Source organism: Ochotona princeps, chromosome 14 (genome assembly GCF_030435755.1).
Source record: "Ochotona princeps isolate mOchPri1 chromosome 14, mOchPri1.hap1, whole genome shotgun sequence".
NCBI lineage: Eukaryota > Metazoa > Chordata > Mammalia > Lagomorpha > Ochotonidae > Ochotona > Ochotona princeps.
The window spans coordinates 57,568,437-57,593,700 of NC_080845.1; the positions used below are offsets into that span (position 1 = coordinate 57,568,437).

At 45.8% G+C, this 25,264-nt stretch overlaps 1 protein-coding gene across 3 annotated transcripts in view; it reads left to right on the top strand.

Annotated features, from left to right (window-relative positions):
• Nucleotides 1-4,487: 4,487 nt before the first annotated feature.
• GKAP1 (G kinase anchoring protein 1) overlaps nt 4,488-25,264 on the top strand; it is a 68,799-nt gene continuing 48,022 nt past the window's right edge. Inside the window, exons 1-4 of one of the 3 annotated variants that reach the window (XM_058672619.1) lie at nt 4,488-4,587; nt 4,929-4,998; nt 19,758-20,020; nt 22,903-23,046. In XM_058672619.1, coding sequence (XP_058528602.1) covers nt 19,805-20,020; nt 22,903-23,046 — 360 coding nt within the window. In that variant the 5' untranslated portion in view covers nt 4,488-4,587; nt 4,929-4,998; nt 19,758-19,804. Of the gene's footprint in view, nt 4,588-4,639; nt 4,698-4,928; nt 5,047-19,757; nt 20,021-22,902; nt 23,047-25,264 lie in introns of those variants that run through there. The other 2 variants (XM_058672620.1, XM_058672621.1) reach the window with 2 other exon arrangements.

Below are 25,264 nucleotides of genomic sequence, written 5' to 3' on the forward strand. Positions count from 1 at the left end.
AGCCACTTGGGGAATGAATCAGTGGATGGAAGATCTTTGTCTCTCCTTCTCTCTGCATATATGATTTTCCACTAAAAATAAATAAATCTTGGGCCTGGCATGGTAGTCTAGTGGCTAGAATCCTCGCCTTGAACGTGCTGGGATCCCATATGGGCACTGGTTCTAATCCCGGCAGCTCCGCTTCCCATCCAGCTCCCTGCTTGTGGCCTTGGAAAGCAGTCGAGGACGGCCCAGAGCTTTGGGACCCTGCACCCACATGGGAGACCTGGAAGAAGTTCCTGGCTCCTGGCTTCGGACTGGCGCAGCACCAGCCATTGTGGTCACTTGGGGAGTAAATTATCAGATAGAGAATCTTCCTCTCTCTCCTCCTCTCTGTATATCTTTGCAATAAAAATAAATCTTTAAAACAATAAATCTTTAAAAATGCATATTATGAGAAATCTGTAAATGGATTTCAAAAATTTTGCATGAAAACAAACATAATTTAAACATTTCCACAAACTTTTTAAAGTATCTGCCTGTATACTGAATACATGTCTATTGCATTATTCTGTAGTACTCTCACAGGGTGAGAGGTGTGATCCAGCCCCTGACACTCTACTATACAATATGTGCATTATTTTCCAAGCTACCGGGAATCTTGTTATTTTTCCATTTGTCAGGTCTTTATTCAGTCCTTACCTATATTGAAACTATAGTTTGTTTTTAAATGTAGATATGGAACCTTTGTTGTGTGATATTTGATGTGACAAAGCTAGTATCACTATGGAACTATTTGGGATGTATTTGAGATAGAACAGTTCATAAGTTTATGATAAATTTTAAAGTTGATTCATTTGAACTGGGAAGCCTGGCATGTGTTCTGTTTATAACACCGACAGATGGGTACTTCCTGTAAAAGAAAGCTGCTACCATCTGTAATATGAGAGGTCAGAAAGAAGCAGTTAGGGACTCCATATTAGCAATGTAAAAATTGACAGCACCTGTTCAAATGAAATGTGATATCTGTGACAGATGAAAACATGGAACCCTGATGGCCTTGGGCAGCCTAATTCAAAAATTCAACCCACCATTGTTTAAAGATTTTAGCACCATGGTCATTGTTACTCTCCAAGACTACTCACTACTCCGATACTGTTGTGTTATCATTCTGGTGGTAATTCTCACACAGTGCACCAAATACATGTGAACTATGTGGACGGGCTTTTCAAAATCTTTACTGACTTTCAATTCCTCGAGTTCTCCTCTTCAAGGGATACTGTGCCCTCTACTACTTCAGCTGTGCATTCTCAGGATAGATAGCATATCAATAACTTCAACCTGTCCCATAATCTGACTCCAAGTTTTCTCTCTCTGGTTCCTTCCCTGGAGTAGCCAAACTTCAGCAATCCAGCAACCTGAACAGAAGCACCAATCTGGTCACGCTGCCACCTCTGAGCCACTCCCCAGCCCCCTCTTGCCACCTCTGATATCATAATGTCTCCTTTGCTGTTACCTTCAAGCACTCTGCCCTCCTCTCCACAGGATACTTGCCTGGCCAAACCTCAGTTGCGGCGACTACCAAACTACAACTCAATACTTGCACATGAGTCAGTGAATAAGGTTGGGGGAAAATGCACAACCAACTAACTGGTCTCACTCTAAATTCATGACCACTTATGCAAGGGAGTCCTTATTATTATTTGGAAAACTTACAATATTTCCTTGTCAATTCACTCTCCCTCCATAGACTTTTTTATATATACCTTTCTCATCATCCCTGAGAGCTCCCCGCTTAATGACTACCTCAGCTATAGTCTAATTTACTGTAACAAACAGACCGCACCATGGCATGGTTGCCACACAATAAAAATTTATACCTGTTCAGACAATTGAGTCAGGGTGCAGCTCTCCTTCATCCAGGTAGCGACTTTCTTGTGGCTCTGCCAGCCTGAGGGCCTGGCCGTCATCTGCACAATCACAGTACAGTCACCGTGTCCAAGGTCCAGCTGGCAGAAAGGAAAATGCTTGAAGGAGGTGGCCTGATGGTGGTGGGTTTAACTTTTGTCCACATTCAACTGCCAGTAACTTAATCCTTGACCATATCCAGCTTAAAGGGAGGCTATGCAGTAAGTAATCTACATGTTCTGGGACACAGCAAGACTGAATTGTGATGGGTTAGCCACCTGCCCTGACAATCGTGCGGCTTGTCTCATCGGGAAATCACAAGCAGCTAGGACAGAATGATGTTCTCCTGCTCTCAGCTCTACCTGTTCCCTTTGGCATGCCCCATACACACAGGAGCCAGGGGGACTGGATCCACAAGGCCATTCCTGGTCAGGAAGCTGCCGGTTCCAAGCCTTCAATTAGAATCACGTGGTCATAATGACCCTCCCAGCTCATCACAAAGGGCCTTCCTTCCTTGAGCTTTTCTGCCTCTGCGGAATACTATTGGATACTACTAACCAACACTTTCTGCCTGGCTTTAGTGAAACCCCAGTTCACCTTGCTTCGATGACTCGGTCTAACCCTGGTTCTCTCACCACCTCTTCCCCCTTTCTTTGTTGGCGTCTTTCATCTCGATCAGAGCTCCTCAAAATTCGATGTGGTACAAAGCTCCCACGTGTCTGTCCCATGGAAGGTGCTGATTTGCAGCTCCAGGGTGGGGGACAAGGGTCCGTGTTCCAGCATGCTGCTGGGCCACCCGCCACACCGTGAGTGGCAAGACTCTACACTCTTTTTCCCTGGTTCTTCCTTCCTCTCGGAGTGCGGTTCCTGCTAGGCAGGTTCTCTCCCAATCTCATGTCTACTTCAGTAGTCTTTACGTCAAAACCTGTCTCATTAGCGCCATGCACCCCTTCACAGCCTTAAAACGAATCTAAACCAATGATCTTTTTTCAAAATCCATCTTTCTCTAACAATTGTCTCTTCCTACCTCTTGAGTAGCTACACACTCAAACCTCTGCTATCTTTCTCTTTTCCTACTCCCAATTCACGGATCAGTGGCCAAATTCTTTAGATTCAGTTTCTACACAGAGTGTGTTCTCACAACCACACTCAAATTCCTTCTGTCCCACATCTAGCTCTGTTAGCCTTCCTGGGACCCACTGAAGCTGTCAGTTTGTCCATTTCTGATTTCCGCGTACCTTCACAGAGATCAACAGTTGGGGAGAAAAGGGGGAAACCTTCCTTTCTTTGCTTCTCCACACCAATTTTTAACTTCAGAGAAGGCCAACTAACGGAAGTGATTACACTCCCCAACCCATCTGTGGGTCTATTTTCCTTCACCTCCATCGCTTCTCAACATACCCCGAGTCTTGCTAGTTCTGGAACAGGCTTGGCTTCTGAATGCCAGTGTGTTCTTCCATCCCCAAGGGTCCATTCCAAACGCATCCTCTTCCGTGCTGTCTTCCTTCCTGTCTGCCCCTCTCCCCCTGACAGCCCCCAGAGGTTTTCGGATGCTCTGCTGCGTATTTTGCACGTGACATCTGTCACTGTTTATCTCTCATCACTGTTTTAATGCCCTACTCATTGAGGATGAGGAAAACATATCTTCACCGCCGCTTTGTAACCCCCGGAGTATATTATTCTCCTATTTGTGGAGTCGAAGTGATTGATATAAGGGGGTCGTGCGAGGCTGCGGCAGGCGCCAAGGGTCAGCTGAGGTGCAGCTCAGGCATTGATTAGCTGGGGGGGAGGGGGAGGGCTTTGGGTAAGTCGCTCCACTTCGCCTGCAAAATGAGACGTCTACCGCGGGATGGAGCATCACGTGAAAGGGCCATCTTTAGCCTGGCGCTCCAGAGAACCGAGGAATGTTCGTTAGGGACCTCCACAGGGAGCGGATGCAGTCCTGCCATTGGAAATCCTCCCCGGCAGTACCGGTCCGACTTTTCTGACTACAGGTCGGTGCCCGAGAAGCCGGGAAGCCGGGCCTCCAGGGCCCCTCGAACGGCTCTCGGCGATGCTGCGGGGGCGTGGCATGGCGGCCCCTTCCCTCAGCCAGGCCTCTCTCCTCTCCCGCCGCTCGGGGAGCGAACGCTCACTTCGCCGTGACCCCGAGGACCGCTGGCGCCGCCGCCTACGTGAGACGTTTGGACCCTGCCCGGCCCCCGTAGCTCCCCTTTCTCCAGCAGGTGGTTCTAGTCCTCTCCTCCCAACTCGGGGCGCTGGCGTCAGCCGCGAGCTTCTAGAACCCCGCGCCAGCGACGCCGTCAACCGAGAAAATAAACAAACCCCCGGCGCGCGGCGGCGGCCGGCGCGCCAGGCCCCGCCCCCTCCCGCGGCTCTCACGCCGCCCCCTCCGCCGGGCTTCCCTCCCGCCCTGCGCCCGCCCGCCCGCCCGCGGCCGCGCTCGCTCTGCCCGCCCTCACCGCAGCCTGCAGCCGCGCTCCCCGCCGCCCGCCGCCCGGCCCCGCGGACCCGTTAGTGCCCGGCGGCGTCCAGCCCGCCCGCCGAGCCCACACGCGCGGCTCCCCGGCCCCGTCGCGAGCTCGGCCTCCGCCCCCTCCCCGCTCCCGACACTTGACCCCAACCCAGTCCCAACGCCCAGTGCGGCCACCTCGGGAGCCGCGACCGGAGGAGGGCCGAGCCGGCGGCCGGTGAGGCCCGGTGAGTACGGGAGGCGGACCGGCCTCGCGGCAGTCCGCTCCGGAGGCGCCCGGGGCGGTTGTGGCGGTTCGAACGCGCTCGTGTGCCTCGAGCGCCCCGGGCTCGGCTCGGTGAGGACACGGCCTGAGGCGGCGGGCCCGTCTGGGCAGAGCGTCGCCGGGCAGCAGGGCGCGGGAGGGCCGAGGCGGAGCGGGCCGGACCCCAGGCCGCGTCGTCCGGGGCCCAGACCCCGCGGGGGCCGCCCGAGTGACAGGTGCCCGCGCCGCCTCCCCGGGAGCCCGGCGCTTGGAAATTTCTGGAGCGACGACCTGACTGGTTTGTGTTGTGCCCCTGTTTTTCAGCTTCGGAAGCCGCTTCTCTGGCGGAGTTGGGTCTCGCCGGGCCCTGGTTGCTTCTCTCTGCACTTCGCGAGTAAGTTGTGGGGCATCGGGTAAAATTTGGCTTTCGTTCATGAACGAGGTAGAGCGGATTACTTTTTGAATCTTGTGCTCCTCCTCCGGGCCAGCTATTGAAACTGAGCGAGCCGAGTCTTGAGGTGTTTCCCCCAGGCGCCCCCGGCCCCGTCCTTTGCGTTTTTTGGTGCAGGGCTAGTTTTCAGCACCGTCTTTCAGAGTCTGTATCAGACCGCAGGCGTTTTGGGTGCTTAATCAATACTGACCAGTAATGACGAAAATAGCCTGTCGGCTTCTTGCTCTTCCCTTTTCCTCCCTTTTAAATCTTTGCCTCAGTCGGATTTTTCAATTGAGTGGGTGTTAATGCTTTCGTAAGAAGTGATAATGAAAAGTCATCTTTCTTCTACTGAAAAGCCGGTGATGTTTTCTTACTCACACCCTTTTAGCATTGTCTCTGTGTGGTAAATGTTTGTGCTCTGATTATAACTGAAATCATCGTTTAAGACGTTTGGGATGTATAGCTGTAAAAATATTGGAGAAATATAGCAAGTGGAAATACTAGAAGCCTTGAGCCATAAAGTCTACATGGAAGTAAAGAACACTGTGGGCAGGTGAAAAGATGAATGCTTTATTCGTGGAAGACTCCCAGAAGTCCCCTCTCAGTACCTGCTTGTACTCCTTCTTTTGCTCTCCCAGTCCACAGAAATTAGAAGCTATAGACTAGAAGGGGCAAGGCAGTACTTCATTATGAGGGAAACGATGGAGTTTGGATACATTATGTGGTTTGCAGAGTTTCCATATGCTCTTGGCATTTGCTGTGAACATTAGTTTTTAAGAAGCCAAGGTGAAGGATATGTTGAGAAACAGAACCCAAAGTGATAAAAAGTTTTTTATCCACTGTGTGTTAAGTCAGTGGTGCTCAGGGCCATTTTGTTTTAGGTGCTGTATATTTTTCTAAATCTACATTTTAGTGAGGCCATACTAATTGGCCTTTTTTTTTTTTCAGTGAGACTTTCTGATTGATATTTGGTGGGGGGAGTCTAAAGACAGGGAGTATATATACATATGTATTTTAAATATTTATTTACTTAATTTGAAGAGAGGGAGAAATGGAGACCTTCCATCTGCTGGTTCACTTCCTGAATGGCTGCTGCAATGGCTGGAGCTGAGCTGAGCTGTTCTGAAGCCAGGAGCCAGGAGCTTCTTCCAGGTCTCCCATGTCAGTGCAGGGGCCCAAGTACTTGAACCATCCTCTGCTGCTTTCCCAAGGTGTAAACAGAGAGCTGGATTGGAAAGTGGAGCAGCCAGGACTCAAGCATGCACCCATGTGAGATGCTGGCATCATAGGTGGAGGATTAGCTTATTATGCCACCATGTGGAGATGGAAGTACTAACATTACAGCATAGCAGTTTAAGGCATTGCCAGCATCCCATATGGGCGCTGGTTTGTATCCCTGCTGCTCCCCTGCTGATCCAGCTCCCTGCCAGCAGCCTAGGGAAAGCATTGCATTAAGGCCCTCTGAGAGACCTAGGTGAAGCTCCTGGTTTCCTGCTGTCCCAACAGTGGTCTTTACGCCCATCTGGGGAGCACACCAGCAGATGGGAGATCTCTCTCCCACTTTCTTGGTAACTCTCCGTAAATTAGTAAATCTTAAGGGCACTAGGGTGTGTGTGTGTGTGTAATATAGTGCTGTTGTTGCCACACAGCTGGTTAAGCTGCCACTTGAGAATTTTGAATTTTGAGTCCTGGCTGCACTGCTTCCAGTCCAGCTTCCTGCTAATGTGCCTGGAAGGCAGCAGACTTCTGCCATCTGGGTGGGAAATCAGGACAGGGTTCCTGGAGCCTGACTTAGGGCTGGCCCAGACCTGGCTGTTGTAGCCATTTGGAGATTGAGCCAGCAAATGCAAGAACTGTCTGTCCCTCTCTGTCAGTGTGCCTTTCATGTAAATAAACCTGAGAAGACAAATGGGATATATTTGCTTGTTCTGGTGTAAGGAATGTGCACACATAAATGTGCAGTCTGTTTGAGATGCCCTGATTTTGACTCGCTGGACTGAAATACACTGGCTTGCCATCTTTGCTGACTGTTAATGAGGTCAGAGTTTACAGATGAGGTCAGATGCCTGAGGTAGAGCCCAAGCATAACAACCTTTTAAAAACTCTGCTGGGGCCCAGCGCAGTGGCCTAGTGGCTAAAGTCCTCACCTTGAATGCTCTGGGATCCCATATGGGCGCCGGTTCTAATCCCAGCAGCCCTGCTTCCCATCCAGCTCCCTGCTCGTAGCTGGGAAAGCAGTCGAGGACGGCCCAAAGCTTTGGGACCCTGTACTGTGTGGGAGACCTGGAGAAGGCTCCTGGCTCCTGGCTTTGGATCGACGCAGTACCGGTCGTTGTGCTCACTTGGGGAGTGAATCATCGGACAGAGAATCTTCTCTGTCTCTCCTCCTCTTTGTTTGTATATCTCACTTTGCAATAAAAATAAATCTTTCAAAAAAAAACCCTGCTGCTTACAGTTTAGGCTATTCACATTTAATCTGATGCATCCAAGTTCAAGTCAGAACTTTAAAACCAAATGTGATTCCTACACAAATATGCTCTCTGACAAAATTAATTGGTAGAATAGTACTTACCATCATAGAACTGGAAGTAATCCTTGTTAATCCATGTTGCATTATAGGAATGGAGATGACCTGTTGTGGTTTGTGTTTTTCTGAAGTGCATCTTTGAATGCATAGATGATTGTTTACTTGGGGAAATTGAAGCATGAAATAAACACTAGGTCCAACAAATTTCTTTTCTGCACACAGGTCCTATGGTGGTTATTAAGAATAGGAATAAGCCCTTGAATTTCAGGATCTGAAAATCAGAATCCCGGAGGCAAGGCACAAAAGTGGATTTTTCAGTGCCATCCATTCAGTAGCAGAAAGGTGGAGTATGGAGCGCTCTCAGGAGGGAGTGAATCCCCGGGGAAGCACCTTACAGGATGCTTCCTAGAGCTCCTCGCACCTGGGCAGGCTTTGGGGCTGTGAAGAGATGAAGGGCATTGCCAGCAATGGCAGTGGGGTAGAGGAAGGTATGAACAAGTCAGTTGATTCTGTATTCAGGACAATATCCTGGAGTACATGTAAAATCTGAGGAGTGCTGCTGTTGAAAAGTCTAATATTAAAGTCAAAGAATTGGCTTTTGATGTATTGACTAAAATGTAGACTTCATTACACTTTTGACGTTTTTGTGACCTGAAGTACAGAATTAATAGTTTTTACTAAGTGGTGATCATTAAAGTATAGGAGGCAGTGGAGTAATGGAAGATACATTATTGTATGTGAGATGCTTTTATATTTGTAATTATGCTTTGTGTTTCTTTTGCATTCTGATCTTTTAAAACTTTTTAAAAAAAGATTTACTTATTTTTTTTGGAAAGACAGATCAGATTAATGGAAAGGAGAGGGAGAAAGATCTTCTACCCAGTGGTTTACTTCCCAGATGGCTGCAACGACCAGGACTGAGGCATTCGTAAGCCAGAAGACAGGAGCTTCTCCCGGGTCTCCCACATGGGTGCAGGGTCCCATGGCTTTGGGCCATCCTCTGTTGCTTTCCCAGACCATAAACAGGGAGCTGGATGGGCAGTGGAGCAGTTGGGACATGAACTAGCTCCCATATGGGATCCCAGCGATTCCAAGGTTAGGATTTAGCTGTTGAGCCCTTATGGCTCAAAATTATTTTTAAATTGTGAATTTCTTCCATCATCCTTCAACTATTTATATTAGCTTTGAATTTTTTTTTTTTCCAGTGGGCAAAGCAAGATTCATGTAAGGGGGAGTGAGAGAAGTCCACTACCTTAGTGACAGGAGGAGACTCCAAGGAAGGAAAGATCGAAAATTATTAAAAAAATTTTTTTTGTTTGAAATGTAGAGTTATAAAGAAAGGGAAAGAGATATCTTTCATCCATTGGTTCGTTCTGCAAAAGGCCACAACAGCTGGAGGTGTGCAGGTCCAAAGCCAGGAGCTTCTTTTTTTTTTTTTTTTTTAAAGATTTATTCATTTTATTACAGCCAGATATACACAGAGGAGGAGAGACAGAGAGGAAGATCTTCCATCCGATGTTTCACTCCCCAAGTGAGCCGCAATGGGCCGGTGAGCGCCGATCCGATGCCGGGAACCAGCAACCTCTTCCGGGTCTCTCACGCGGGTGCAGTGTCCCAATGCCTTGGGCCGTCCTCGACTGCTTTCCCAGGCCACAAGCAGGGAGCTGGATGGGAAGTGGAGCTGCTGGGATTAGAACCGGCGCCCATATGGGATCCCGGGGCTTTCAAGGCGAGGACTTTAGCCGCTAGGCCACCCTACTGGGCCCAGCCAGGAGCTTCTTTCAGGTCTGCCACATGGGTGCAAGGGGCCCTATGCAGTCATCCTGTGTTGCTTTCCTAGGCCCATTAGCAGGGAGTTGGATCAAAAGTGGAATAGTCAGGATCCAAACGAACCCAAATGGTATGCTGGTGCAGCAAGTGGTGGCTTAGCCTGCTGTGTCACCGCACTGGCCCCTAAAATTACTTTGAAAAGCAGACTTGAAAGGAAGAGGTGAAAAAAAACTGTTTCTGGACTAAAACCCCTGATTAGTATTTTAGAAATATGCAAATACCTGTTTAATGCTGCCATATTGAAAGGCTAATGTAGAGATAGCTTAGTGGTGGTTCAGTTAGTGTGTTTTATTTCTTAAGATTGATTGATTTATTAGAAATAGACTGAGAAAGGAGGAGATCGAACTTTCATTCACTGTTTCACTCCCCAAATGGGACAAAAGCCAGGATTCACCAGGCCAAAGCCAGAAACTATCCAAGTCTCCCACGTGGGTTGTCACCTGTGAATTTCCAGATATGTTAGTGGTAGGATGGATTGGAAACACATAATCCTGTGTGGAAATTGAGGTGTCCTAAGTGGCAGATAAACATGCTGTTCAACAGCCTTGGCCTCTGCTCTATTTTTATTCACATTGTGTATTCCTTATTGTGACATTTAAATGTACCTAAGTGCGTATATATCTGAATTTTAAAGACCAACTTTGTTTTTTAAATTTTATCTTACTTAATTGGAAAGCAATTAGAGAGAGGTAAAGATAGAGAGACATTAAGTGGCCATAGTGGTTAGAGATGGGCCAGGCAGAATCCAAGAGCCGTGAACTCCATTCAGGTGTCCCACGTGAGTGACAAGAGCCCCAATGCCTAAAACATGTTCTCCTGCCTTCCCAGGCAGATTGACGTGGAGCTGCGTTGAAGTGGAGCCTGGGAACTTGAACTGGTGCTCATTTGGGTGGTGCAGGTGGTGGCCTAACTCGTTGTACAACACTGGCCTCAGACCAACTGTGTTTGAAAGAGCAAGAAAATAGAGGAAGAAGAAGAGCTGTATTTCAATTTATGCTAATATTTCTTAAACATGGTTGTAGGTAGAGATGTAAAAGTTTAGGACCCCAGATTAAAAAAATAATACCCATAGTATCTTTGAAAAGCTTTTTGATCTTTGTGATGTATCTGTCCTTTTTTCTTGTCAAGATTTTTAAAAAGTCACAAAGGAATTCCTGGATTGTTTCACATGACTTTCTTTTCTGTGCAGTCCTGGTCTTTGATGGATTATATCTGTAGTTTGACTTCTGTGTCACTAACATTAAAAACCAGAGGCATCTCGGTGTAAATTCTACCTATAGTTAACTCTTCCTAAATTTTGACATGATACAAAAGTCAGTATTCTGCTGATTACATTATGTTTACTTTTTTCAATTTGGAAATACATGACCATTTTCTCACTTTAAGATTTATGTTCTTGAAGAAGTTACATGATATAGAACATTTGAGGAAATAATTAAAACTACAGAAAGGAAAAGAAACAAAATAATTCCATGTATTTCTTTCTTTTCTTCACTACCTGTTTTTTTCTCATCTGTCATTTAAAATGAGTATGTCTTCCTTTTCCATTTCCTTTTTTTTTTTTGAAGATGTATTTATTTTTATTGGAAAGGCAGATTTATAGAAAGAGAGAAGAACAGAGAGAAAAATTGTTCATCCGCTGATTCACTCCCCAAGTGGCCACAATGGCTGGAGCTAAGCTAGGAGCCATTAGCTTCTTCCAGTTCTCCCATGCAGTTGCAGGATCCCAAAGCCTCAGGCCATCTTTGACTGCTTTCCCAGGCCACAAGCAGGGAGCTGGAAAGGAAGTGGAGCAGCTGAGACATGAGCCAATGCCCATATGGCATCTTGGCTTAGCCATTAGGCTATTGCACCAGGCTCCTGCTTCATTTCTGAAGTACTGATTTATGTACTTTTGACACAATATGCACATTTCTCTTGTAGCTGTGGAAGTAGATGATATGTTGCCTATTAATTTTTTTTGATAAAATATAGCTTAGGGGACTGGCGTTATGGCTTAGCAGTTAAGCTTCCACCGGTGACACTGGTATCTCAGATGGGTGTCAGTTTATGTCCCAGCTCTTCTACTTCTGATGCAGCTCCCTGCTGATGCGTGTGGGAGAGCAGCAGCAGATGGCCTTAGCACTTGGGTCTCTGCACTCACGTGAGAGCCTGGCTGAAGCTCTGGCTGCAGCCTGGCCCAGCACCCACCAGTGTAGTCATTTGGACGATGAACCACCAGATGGAAGTTCTTCTGTCTGTCTCTTTGTAACTCTGCCTTTCAAATGAACAAGTAAATCATTTATTCTTTAAAAAAGAAAGTACTACTTGTTCACAGAATGGATAGTTGTTTCATCTCCTTAGCTCTAGAATAAAAAAAAAAATTTGATATTTACTATTCTTTGAAGTATAATTCAGGTGAATTCTCTTTTTTGCAGTTATTTTCAATTAAATGAGAAATCATATGTGAGCATTTACCCCACCATTCTTGTTGTTGTTACTAAGATTTATTTATTTCTATTGGAAAGGCAGATGAAATTTACGGAGAGAAGGAGAAGCAGAAAGATCTTCCATCTGCTGGTTCACTCCCCAAATGGCCACAGTGACTGGAGCTGAGCCGATCTGAAGCCAGGAGGCTAGAGCTTCTGGGTCTCCTATGGACTTCAGTTGAAAACACTTAACAGTGGATTTCTACATGCTTAATCACATTTTTAAATGGCTTATGCTAATTCTGTTAGACCTCATAGCATCTCAAGACACATTTCGGTCTAATAATTAGAATACCAGTAGATAGATGTTTATACTTGAGTGCTACTGGTCTGGGCATTTTATATATATTAACTGTTTTAGTCTTCACAACAGTTCAGTGAACCAGGCGCTGTTGTCTCTGTTTCAGAGAGTTTGAATAGGGTGCACACGGGCTCTCATTAATCAGCAGGCTTGATATGACCAGGCAGCTGGCTCTATGACAGCACTCTTGTGCTGGTGCCCTCTGCAGTGTGACCTTTTTTTTTTTAAAAAAAAAGATTTATTTATTGTATTACAAAGTCAGATATACAAAGAGGAGGAGAAACAGAGAGGAAGATCTTCCGTCCGATGATTTACTCCCCAAGTGACCGCAACGGCTGGTGCTATGCCAATCCGAAGCAGGGAACCAGGAACTTCTTCCAGGTCTCCCATGCAGGTGCAGGGTCCCAAAGCTCTGGGCCGTCCTCGACTGCTTTCCCAGGCCACAAGCATGGAGCTGGATGGGAAGTGGAGCTGCCGGGATTAGAACCGGCGCCCATATGGGATCCCGGGGCGGTCAAGGTGAGGACTTCAGCTGCTAGGCTACGCCGCCGGGCCCTTTTTTTTTTTTTTTTTTTTTTGAAAGTCAGATATACTGAGAGGAAGATCTTCTGTCCACTGATTTTACTCCCTAAGTGGCCACAGTGGCTGGAGCTAAGCCAGTGCAGTGCCAGGAACCTCCTCCAGGTCTCCCATGCGGGTGCAGGGTCCCAAGCCTTTGGGCCATCCTCCACTGTTTTCCAAGGCCACAAGCAGGAAGCTGGATGGGAAGCAGGGCAACTGTGATACGAACCAGTGCCCATATGGCTGGCATGTGCAAGGTGAGGATGTTGGCTGCTAGGCCACCGCGCAGGGCCATAGCACATGACTTCTGCATTACTAACAAGAAGGACCAAAAGCATCTCATAATCATGAAATTGGAAGGAGAACCACGTCTTCTTGGAGTGGACTAGAGAAGTAAAACTGCTTGTAAAACATTAGAGAAAGGCACTAAAATGAAATAAGTGTTGAATTTCTCAGAAACTTCAAAATGTTTACAAAGGTTCTGATAGAAGAAATCTTGCTTCTATGAGCATACATTTTTAAATATCAGGATTGCCCATAAAATGAGACTATACAATTCATGGGTGTTTAAATTTATATATCTGATTGAGGGCCCGGCGGCGTGGCCTAGCAGCTAAAGTCCTCGCCTTGAACGCTCTGGGATCCCATACGTGCGCCGGTTCTAATCCCAGCAGCTCCACTTCCCATCCAGCTCCCTGCTTGTGCCTGGGAAAGCTGTCGAGGACGGCCCAATGCATTGGGACCCTGCACCCGCATGGGAGACCCTTAAGAGGTTCCTGGTTCCCGGCATCGGATCGGCGCAGCACCGGCCGTTGCGCTCACTTGGGGAGTGAATCATCGGACGGAAGATCTTCCTCTCTGTCCCTCCTCCTCTCTGTGTATCTGACTTTGTAATAAAAATAAATAGATCTTTAAAAAAAATAAATTTATATATCTGTTTGAGAGGCAGGGAGATAAAAGAGAATGCCCATATTCTGGTTCACTCCCAGAATGTCTGGCTGAAGCTGGGAGCTGTGAACACGTCTCCCACAATGGTAGCAGGAACTGTTTGAGCCATTAGTACTGCTCTGTGAGGCTCACATCAGCATGAAGCCAGAACCATCTAGAACAGGGAAGCTAACACAGGGACTTAGAGTGGGCTGCAGGCTTCTCCAGTGCCAGACCAGACACCACTTTCTGACCTAGACTGTTAATGAGTGCTTCTTCACATTGAGTCCTCATTACAGTTAAGTAAAAAAGCAAATAATTTTTATTTTCTAAGCATTCAGTAATTTGCAACAGTTGAAATTATTTTTATAGGAATCTAAAGCTCTTAGCACACAGAGAAAGTACAGAGATATAAAGCCGTTTCTTAGAAGCTTACTCAGTAAGATGTAGTGCGTTCTTACTATTTGGATCCTGGAATATGAACACTGCCAGCAGTCCTGTGCGGATAGCTGTGATGAGAGTGTGGAGTGATCCTTTGTCACCTTCTACCCACTGCCAAGCACCAGATGAGACTCTTGTGTATGTAAGTGGCTGTCCCCAGGCCTGAAAATAGACTGGTAGTTTGAAAGTGTCTGTGAGCTTCACAGGTATGTTTTAGTTTGAATGTTTAGCCCCAGCAGGGATTCCAAATAAAAAATCACGGTTTCAATATCAGCTGTAGAATGAAAAGGAAATTTATTTGTATAAGATGTAAGTTATGAAAATTCTAGGTGATACTGCAGTAGCCAGTTGACATTGCTCTCAGCATAAAACAGCACAGTTTCCTTCTTGTTTAAGCTACATGTCCATCTCAGGTTTGTGAGGGGACTTTGTTCATTGTAGTATCAGGCTCATGAAGGCTCTGTCTTCATTTGTACTTCTGCAGTTCAGAAGCAGGGAAAGGAAAATGTAGTGAATCATGTGTCGACTTTGAAAGCTTTTTAGAGCTTATATTTTGCGGGACAAAGTCAGTTACATGGTTATGCCTGCATTCAATAGGAGGAAGATAAATAATTCTGTACCAGGGAGGGGCTGCATTAGTGAATAGTAATAGGGCTACCACTTAAAATTTACAGTTCCAATAGTTAAAGTTAAATCCAGTCTTAGTATTTGAACAGCTTTGTAGGATAATTTTATGCCAAGCTACTCAAAGCAAAATCAACCTCTTGTGGAAGTATTTTTTTTAAGATTTATGTATTTCGGGGCCTGACGCGATAGCGTGGTAGTTAAAGTCCTTTCCTTGCACATGCCAGGATCCCATATGGGCACCGGTTCTAATCCCGGCGGCCCTGCTTCCCATCCAACTCCCTGCTTGTGGCTTGGGACAGCAGTTGAGGACGGCCCAAATCCTTGGGACCCTGCACCCGCGTGGGAGACCCGGAAGAAGCTCCTGGCTCCTGGCTTCGGATTGGCTCAGCTCCAGCCTTTGCGGCCACTTGGGGAGTGAATCATCAGGCAGAAGATCTTCCTCTCTGTCTCTCCTCATCTCTGTATATCTGCCTTTCCAATAAAAATAAACAAACCTTAAAAAAAAAGATTTATGTATTTAGTTGAAAGGCATAGTTAAGCATATTTCTATACAGAGAGAGCTTCCATCTGCTGTTTCATTCTCCCAGTGATTGGGACTGGGCCAGGCCAAAGCCAGGTGCCTAGAACTCCATCTAGGTATCTCGCATGGGTAATGAGGGTCCAAGTACTTGGGTCATCTTTTGCTACCTCTCCTGGCAGAGGAACAGAAGTTGGATTAGAAGCAAATCAGCTTGGATTTGAACCAATGCTCATACAATATGCCAGCATCATAGGCAACAGTTTAGCTAGCTGTACCACAAAACCAACCCCTATTGAAGCTTAAAAATATGTCATAATTTATCACTGTGATATATCCTCTAGCCATTGTGCTTTATCTTAATTAGCATATTTTTGGGTACAGGAACAGTGAATAATTTTTTTAAAAGATTTATTCTTATTGCAAAATCAGATATACAGAGAAGAGACAGAGGAAGATCTTCTTTCCGCTGATTCACTCCCCAAGTGCCACAATGGCCGGAGCTGCACCAATGTAAAGCCAGGAGCCAGGAGCTTCTTCCAGGTCTCCCATGTGTATGCAGGGTCCCAAGGCTTTGGGCTATCCTCTACTGCTTTCCCAGACCACAAGTAGGGAGCTGGATGGGAAGCAGGGCAGCTGGGACAAGAACCGGTGCCCATATGGGATCTGGTGCATGCAAGGCGAGGACTTTAGCCACTAGGCTACGACGCCAAGCCCAGGAACAGTGAATCTTGAGAGCTTGTTTGGAGGTTCTAGCAGGGGAGCGCAGCTACTCGTATACCCTTGACCGAAGACCGGTCCTCCTCTAGGGGGGATGGTCGTCCTCTTCGACCGAGCGCGCAGCTTCGGGAGGGACGCACATGGAGCGGTGAGGGAGGAAGGGGACACCCGCCTAGCCAGCCAGATCAGCCGAATCAACCCTGGCGATCAATGGGGTGACAGATGTCGCAGCCAGATCGCCCTCACATCCAGGAACAGTGAATCTTAACATGATACAATAATAAAAATACCGTGGTCTAATGACTACCAGATGACCTCTCCTGTGGCTTTTCTTCATTATATAACCAACATATAGAAATCTTTTCAAACATTTTTCCAGATTGATAGAATTTATGTCTCATTTTTTGTTGCTTCCTGAAAATACACAAGCTGTAATGTGCAGTGAACTTTCACAGTCAGCCTACGTGTTCTTCACTTTTACGTAGCCTTCTCCCACATTGAGCATGGTGGTAAGTGTGTAACCAGCAGCATATTGTAGGAATGACACCAGCTTATCAGGTATGAGCCGTGTGGCCCAAGACAAATAATGATGAAACTGTAAAGAAAAGCAAAGGAAGAAATTAGACTGGAATGAAAGTGATCTGGATGGTGGCAGTCAGAGAATGCTGGCAGAAGGCACAGGGGTTCATTAATGTTTGATCAGTCTTGATCATAATTAGGGTGTTTATTTTGGCTTTTATTAATTTTCACTTATTTATATATTTGAAAGCCAGGTGACAGAGAGGAAGAGACCAAGAGAAAGAGAGTTTCTGTCTGGAAGTTCAATCCCCCATGGGTAACCAGACTGAAACCAAAGCCTGCAACTGCATCTGAATCTTCCACATGCTTAGAGCCCAGGCACCTAAGCCATCTTCTGCTGCTTTCCGGAAACATTAGCAGGTAGCTCAATCAGGAGTAGAGTAGCTGGGACTCAAGCTGGTATTCCAATATGAGATGCTGGCCTCTTGACCGGAGGTTTAACTCACTACACCACAAAGACCACCCCTCTGTTTTTAAAAAATAAATATTCTGTTTATGTTTGTCTAATATATATATATATATATATATATATATATATATATATTTTTTTTTTTTTTTAATATTACCTAGTTGATTAGGGTACAAAGGGTCAAGGGCTACAGGAAAGTGGGTAAGACCATTGTTCCCACACTAATATTTTTTTCCTGTATCTGGGGTCAGAGGAGAAACAAAGGGAAAAGCCCCACCCACTCTCCCACCCATCCCAGGTTCCCAATGTGAGGCACGCTCTGAGGGTCCTGCTCAAGCAGTTTTGATAGTTCAACAGGTCTGAATTGCTGCCATTCTCGCCATTGCAATCGCGATGAAACCTATTCAGAATCCATTGGCTGACATAGTCTCTTCCTGGTTGGGGTTCTGAGATAAGCAGTTCAGTTGGAGGGATCTCCAAAGAAACTTCATCTGAGATGATCCCAAACCTGATTCTTGTGTAAGTTTGCCAGAACAGGGTCTGGCACTGTCCGTTGCCCCAGTCAGCTTATGCTCATGCTGGTCGTTGCGCTTGCTGGGTCAATTCTCCTGTTTCCAGCCCTATCTTCCATTTGAACCAGTGGGTGTTGTAGTCCAGCTCAATCCTACCCACTTCTTACTTGATCCTCACGCAAACCAGTGGGAGCTGCAGCCTAGTTGGGGCGACTCCACACAACCTCCATCAGGCCTGCCCCCTACCCTGGTTCCATGCATTGCCAGTATGTACCGCAGACTTGTTCAGTCTGTCCCACATCCCATTTAGCTCTGATACTTGTCAAAGGGCATTGAAGCCTAGTTCAACCCGACCGACCTACGCTCCAGCCCACACACATACTGGCAAGTGCCTTTCTGTCTAGCCATGCCTGCCTAGTCCTGGTTTTCATGCTCTCCAGTGGGAGTGGTAACCCAAGAGGGAGGTGCCCACTATCTCCCTACTAGGCCACTTCAACTCCCGGATTATGCACTCTCCAGGTGGTTCTGGAGTTTAATTTGACAGATTTAGTCCCCAGTGCCAGCCTCTGCCAACTGAAGCTGCGGCAAAGTCCAACCTATCCTCACCCACTCTAATTTTTGCTTACACCAGCCGGAACAGTCAGCCCAACCTGGTCCTTCCCTAATCTAGCTCACATGAGGCCCACAGGTGTTGTTGCCCTGCCTGGTCTGGTCTGCCCCCATCCCAACTCACACTCTCCAGTGGGAGTGGTTGTCCAGCAGGGGAGCCCACATTCCCCTGCCGGCTTTGCTTCCTCCCCCCTGGTTCTCACGTGTGCTGTTTGGGCGCTGCAAACACATCTGGTACGGCTCTCCTCATCTTGGCATTCCTTAATGTGCACTGGTTTGCGTTGTGACCGAAGCTGGCCTGACCCACACTCTATGCTGGTGCTTGTATTTGCATGCGGTTGATGTGAACGGGTTCACTCTGGTCTGCCTCCTACCTATGCCATATGTATGATGGTGGGTATCTTCCTCTGGCCTGGTCTGGGTTGCTCCTTATCGTGGTTCTTGCGCTCACCTGTAGGGACTGTGTTCCAACAGAGGAGTTTCCCAAGCTCCTCCATCAGAACTTCTCCCTATGCCAGGTCTTGCGCATACTAGTAGGTTTCATGGGCCAGCCCTCCTTGCTGGCCTTCAGTCCAAGCAGGGAGTTGGATGGGAAGTGGGGCAGCCAGGATTAGAACTGGCACCCATATGGGATCCCATAAGGGATATGCTAGCGCGCTGGGCCCAATTCTTCCGCTTCTAATCCAGCTCTCTACTAGTGGCCTGGGAAAAGCAGCCAGAGTTTGCCCGAGTGCTTGTGCGCCTGCTACCCATGTGGGAGACCTGGAAAAAGCTCCTAGCTTCAGCCTGGCCCAGTCCTGTCATTGTACCAGTTGGGGAGTGAACCAGCAGAGGGAGCGCTGGCTCTATTTGTCTCTCCCTCTCCGTATGTAACACTGACTTTCAAATCTTTTTAAGAAAGATACTCCTGGGCCCGACGTGATAGCATAGTGGTTAAAGTCCTTTCCTTGCACATGCCAGGATCCCATATGGGCACTGGTTCTAATCCCGGCAGCTCCACTTCCCGTCCAACTCCCTGCTTGTGGCCTGGGAAAGCAGTCGAGGACGCCCTAAAGCCTTGGGACCCTGCACCCGTGTGGGAGACCCAGAAGAAGCTCCTGGCTCCTGGCTTCAGATCAACTCAGCTCCAGCTTTTGCGGCCACTTGGGGAGTGAATCATCGGAGGGAAGATCTTTCTCTCTGTCTCTCTTCATCTCTGTATATCTGCCTTTCCAATAAAAATAAACAAACCTTAAAAAAAAAATACTCCTAGGCCTGGCAAAATGGCTTAGTGACTAAATCCTCACCTTGCATGTGTTAGGATTCCATCTGGGTGCTGGTTCGTCTACCGGCTGTTCAACTTCCCATCCAGCTCCCTGCTGGTCGCCTTGGGACCCTGCACCTGCATGGGAGACCCAGAAGAGGCTCCGGGCTTCTAGATTTGAGTTGGCCCAGCTCTAACCATTGCAGCCACTTGAGGAGTTGGTGGAAGATCTTTCTCTTGATCTCTCCTCTTTGTAAATCTGCCTTTCCAATAAAAACAAATAATTTAAAAAAGATATTGCCAATAAGACTGTGTGTATTTGAATTGTAATTATTACTAAATATGATGTCAGAATTGTAGAGTGTGTGTGTGTGTGTATAGTTCTGGATTCTGAAACATTTTCCTATTCTTGTATACCCATGAGCCCCTTTTTTTTCCTCTCTCCACAGAAATAATTATTTTTGACAGAAGCATTTTAAAAAGAAAAATCCTGACAATGGCCTCGGCAGTACTTAGTTCTGTTCCCACTACTGCTTCTCGCTTCGCCTTGTTGCAAGTAGATAGTGGCAGTGGTTCTGATTCAGAGCCTGGAAAAGGCAAAGGCCGGAATTCTGGGAAGTCTCAAGCTTTGGGAAACAAATCAACTACAAATGAGAAGAAGAGAGAGAAGAGAAGGAAGAAGAAGGAACAGCAACAGAGTGAAGCAAATGAGGTAACAATGGCAGTTGTTTGTGTTGCTGGCTTTCCAAGTAGACTGTGATTACAGGTGCTGTCTTGTTCACTCACGTATTCATAGTACCTGCTCCATAGGTACTCAATAAATATTACCTGAATGAATGCATATAAGTGTGTGTATAATTAAAGGCAAATTGGGCCCGGCGGCGTGGCCTAGCAGCTAAAGTCCTCGCCTTGAACGCCCCGGGATCCCATATGGGCGCCGGTTCTAATCCCAGCAGCTCCACTTCCCATCCAACTCCCTGCTTATGGCCTGGGAAAGCAGTTGAGGACGGCTCAAAGCTTTGGGACCCTGCACCCGTGTGGGAGACCCGGAAGAGGATCCTGGTTCCCGGCATCGGATCGGCGCAGCACCGGCCGTTGCGGCTCGCTTGGGGAGTGAATCATTGGACGGAAGATCTTCCTCTCTGTCTCTCCTCTGTATATCTGACTTTGTAATAAAATAAATAAATCTTTAAAAAAAAAAAGGCAAATGCCATGAATGTTTTTTTAAATGATTTATTTATTTTTATTGGAAAGGCACATATACGGATAGAAGGAGAGACAGAGAGGAAGATCTTCTGTCTGATGGTTCACTCCCCAAGTGAACCAATCTGGAGCTGGAGCTGAACCAATCTAAAGCCAGGAGCCAGGAGCTGGATGGGAAGTGGGGCTGTCGGAAGTAGAACCGGTGCACATATTGGATCTCGGGGCGTTCAAGGCCAGAACTTTAACTGTTGAGCCATCATGCCGGGCCCCCCATGAATATTTTTTTCCTGATTGGAAGCTTAGTGTTTAGTTCATGAAGTTTAAAATGCGAACGTCTTAGAAGAAACTAAGTCATTTATATATAGATCTAGAGATATAAGAAATTAATACTTTGGGGACTGGTGCAGTAGCCTAGTGGCTGAAGTCCTCAGCCTTGCAAGCATCGGGATCCCATATGGGTACCGGTTCGTGTCCTGGTAGCCCTGCTTCCCATCCAGCTCCCTGCTTATGGTCTGGGAAAACAGTGGAGAACAGCCCAAAGCCTTGGGACCCTGCACCTGTTGGGAGACCCAGAAGAGGCTCCTGGCTTCGGATTGGTTTAGCTCTGGCCTTTGTAGCTAGCCGCTTGGGGAGTGAACCAATGAATGGAAGATCTTTCTCTGTCCTCCTCTCTCTACATCTAACTTTCCAATAAAAACAAGTAAACCTTTAAAAATCAATATTTTGGTTATATTTTCTGTACATATATCTGTATTCATAGTTTGTTTATAAATGGATAGTAATGTTTTAAAAGTGGTTTTTCAAAATCTAGAGATGTGCAATTTTATATAGTATTAAATATAGCTCTGCGTTATGTTTAATAATCTGTTTTTTAATTATATGTTTATGTCCTGCTTTATGGATTGAATTGTATCCTCTCTACAGATATGCTGAAGCCCTAACCCCAGGTCAGAGTGTTGAAAAGCCATTCTCTGCTCTCTCTCTCTCTTTACCACCTCTTTCTGGCTCTGACTGGTGGCCTCTAGCCTTTGCCTTCCTTGACTTGTGGCCTCATCACAACAGTCTGTGCTGTGTTGTTATGTGTTTTTTTTTTTTTTTAAGATTTATTTATTTAAAAGATAAAGTTACAGAGAGAGGAGGAGACAGATCTTCCATCCACTGTTCATTCTCCCAATACCCACAGTAGCCAGGGTTGAATCAGACTGAAGCCAGGAGTCACGAGCTTCTTCCTGGTGTCCCACATTGATGCAGGGTCCATGGATTTGAGCCATCCTCCACTGTTTTCCAAGGAGCATTAGCAGGGAGCTGGATTGGAATTGGAGCACCTAGGACTCAAATTAGTGCCTAGATGGGATGCAGGCATCACAGGTGGCTGCTTAACCAGCTGTTGCACAACACTGTCCCCTATCACATTTTTGTTTATCTTTTCTTCGCACCTTTGAGATACAGTCACACTGGATTAAGGGCTGTTCTAGCTTGGTATGATCTTAACTTGATTTTATCTGCAGAGACCCTGTATGCAAATAAGGTCATGTTCACAGATAATTGGGGTTAGGGCTTCTGCATATCTGTAGAGGGGTTACAATTCAATCCATAAAAAGCTCACTCTTTTTCTCTTTTGTTTCAGGTATCTTATTGGTGGAAATGATAGGACCCTTACTGTTATAGAATATGATTGTACCTTGGATTATAACCCTGCATTTAAAAAAATACTTATTTTTACTTGGAAGTCAGAGTTACAGAGAGAGGGCGGAAAGAAGCAGAGAAAGATCTTGCAGCTGCTTGTTCGCTCCCCAAATGGCCACCACGACCAGAACTGAGCTGGTCCGTGGCTGGGATCCAGGAGCTTCAGGGCTCCATGTGGGTGCAGGTTTCCGGGCCATCCTCTGCTGCCTTTCCAGACCATTAGTAGGGAGGTGGATCAGAAGTGGAGCAGTTGGCACATGTACTGATGCCAGCGCAGGGGATAGTTAGCCTACTGTGCCACCACACTGGCCCCTAAGCCATGTATTTTTTTTAGGACTAGTATTGTTGCCAGTGTGGCTTTAGGCAGTGTCTCACTGTTTAAACTTACTTTGTTGTTTGCATTTCCATAACATTGCTTGTTTTACTTGTAAACCTCTAAAGTAGCAAACCGAAATGAATTGTTAAAACAGTTGTGTGATAGCACAGCCCTTTTCATTGAATCATGTTTAGTTCACCAACACCTCATATACTGGCAGAATCAATATTCAGATTGTAAAAACCACAAATAGCAACTTAGAGTTTAGTATTAGGAGTGTTTAGGTGTTGAAGTAAAAAGAAAACACTTCCTTTACCCCTTTTTCTAAAAATCAAAAGTACTCTAGGATTAGCAAACTGAATTTAACATACTTTTTGCCTGTTTTATAGCTCAGGAATCTTGCTTTCAAGAAAATTCCGCAGAAATCCTCCCATACCACTTATAACACTCAGCATGAGCTTTCACTGTCAAATCCAGCGCAGAAGGAGTCACGGGAAGAAAACTGGCAGGAGTGGAGACAGAAAGATGAGCAGGTACAGTTAAAAAAACACAACTGGTTTTCTTTGTTTTTCAGTGAATTTTGGATTTTTAAGAAGGCAGTACAATTGAGTCCATATCACTAGATTTGTGGTCAACAGTCTGATTGGAATAATTCACATGTGTTTGATGCCTTTAATAAGATGTTCTTTTTTTGTCTACTGGAAAAGCAGGTCATTGTATTTATTTATGCCACTTTTAGCCATTCAAAGAAGTTATGTTGTGGTTTTTCAAATTCATTGGCTTTTTACAAATGGCCTTTTTACAAATGAGAGAGGGAATGTAAAGGAACAGAAACACATTATGTCTAGTAATAAAAAAAAAATCACATTTACATAGAGCTAGAGTTGTGAAAAACATCTCCTGGAAGTTTCACTTAAAAAAGGAGGACTTTGAAGAGAAAATTTTCCTTTCCAACTTTGATGGAAAACTGTTGGTTGTTTCTTTTGTTAACTTATTCACATGATATTTTATTTCTTTCAGTCTCTATTAAATATCATTAAAACAACCAAGTAAAATAGATAAATTTATTAAAACCAACACATTTCTTTTTTTTTTACTGTGTGTAAGAAGAAAACATACTAATCCTGGGATATACTCTAGGAGATACCGTATGTATAGAAAGTAAAGTGTATTTGCTTATCTATTTGATCTCTTAGAAATAGGTACCACTCTGGCTGATGTTTGGTAAAGTGGAGTGACTTACTATCGTTCCTGGGTATTCAGCTGTACTGTTAATGTACACTGTATTCATTATAACATTTTCTTTAGGATTTTGTATTGCTTCAGACTTGTCATATGAATGTCATTATTAATAGAGACATGCCATAATGGTGCTCAAAAGATATTTCCAGGCACTGTTAAACTGTATAAATCATCTTTTATTTTTACAGGCTATTTATTTTGGAGTCTAATATTTAATTGTGACAATTTTTTTTTTTTTTTTTTTTTTACAAATATACGTATAATAATGATCTGCTTATCCGCTCCAGAAAGAATTTCTTCCAGTGTCCCAAAGGTTACTGGAAAACTAGTGAAGGAAGCTGCTTACATTTGCACCAGGGTCAGGCATTTGGTGCAGTAACTTAAATCCCCTTGGGATGCCTGTATCCCATCTCCTGGGACTATTGTCCTGATCCCACTTCCAAGTCTAGCTTCCTACCAATGTGCACTCTGGGAGGGGGCAGTTCTTGCTCAGGTCCCTGGGTCTGTGCCACTTACTTAGGAGACCTAGATAGAATTCCTGGCTTTGGGCTCTGGCTTCAGTCTAAGTATTACCAGCAAATGGAAGATTTCTGTCTCTTTCTCTCTCTCTCTCTGTTTCTCTGCCTTTCAAATTTAAAAAGGTAATTAACATTTCTTAAAATTACGCCCGAAACTGTATCACATAATACAATGTAATCAATGAATAAAAAAAAAAAATTACGCCAAAGTGAATGTCATGGGTATGGGATGGGAGCTTGAGCCAAATCCCTCATTGTCTTTTCTCCCTTTTGTCACTAATTACTATCCAAATGGCCAGGTAATTTGAGTTTTTGCCCTTGTATAGAAATGCCATTAGAGGCTTAGGAACTTTGAGGAGTGTCTGCTGGATATAGTATTGATGAGTACTTAGAAAGTTTGTGTTAGTTATTTAAAACAGTTTTAGAGTTCTAGTTCATAGGATGTTAGGATATTATTACGCGCAGCTAATTCCCGCAACCTGGTTCTTTACCATGAGCTGAAAACACCAGACGCAACGAGGTATCTTAGGAGGTTTATTCCAGCAGGGCAGGAACAGGGTGGAGGTGGTGGAGAGAAGAAGGGGAAGGGGAAGGGGAGGAAGGGAAGGGAGGCCGGAAGGAGAGAGAGAGCCGCACCTGGTGGCCCTTCTTGTCTGCAAGGTGTGGGGGGCGGGGATTGGGAGGGATTGAGGGTAGGCCCCAGGGGATTGGTGCCTGCAGGTGAATGCCTAGGGATGATTGGTGAGTGGGCAGGGTTGGGGAAGGGGCTGGAAGATTGGGGGTGGGATTCTCAGGTGGATTGCCAGGTTACATCTGATTGGTGGATGGCTAGGCCAGCGTGAATTTCGTGAGCTATGAGGAAGAAGAAATGGCACCGGGTCCAGGGTGGGATATTTGAATAACTCCTTACAGTTTGTACCTATTTGGAAGTTGTTGTGTCCAGATTCTGAGATCCCCAGAAATCACCAGGAGTCTGAAGTCGATCCAGGTG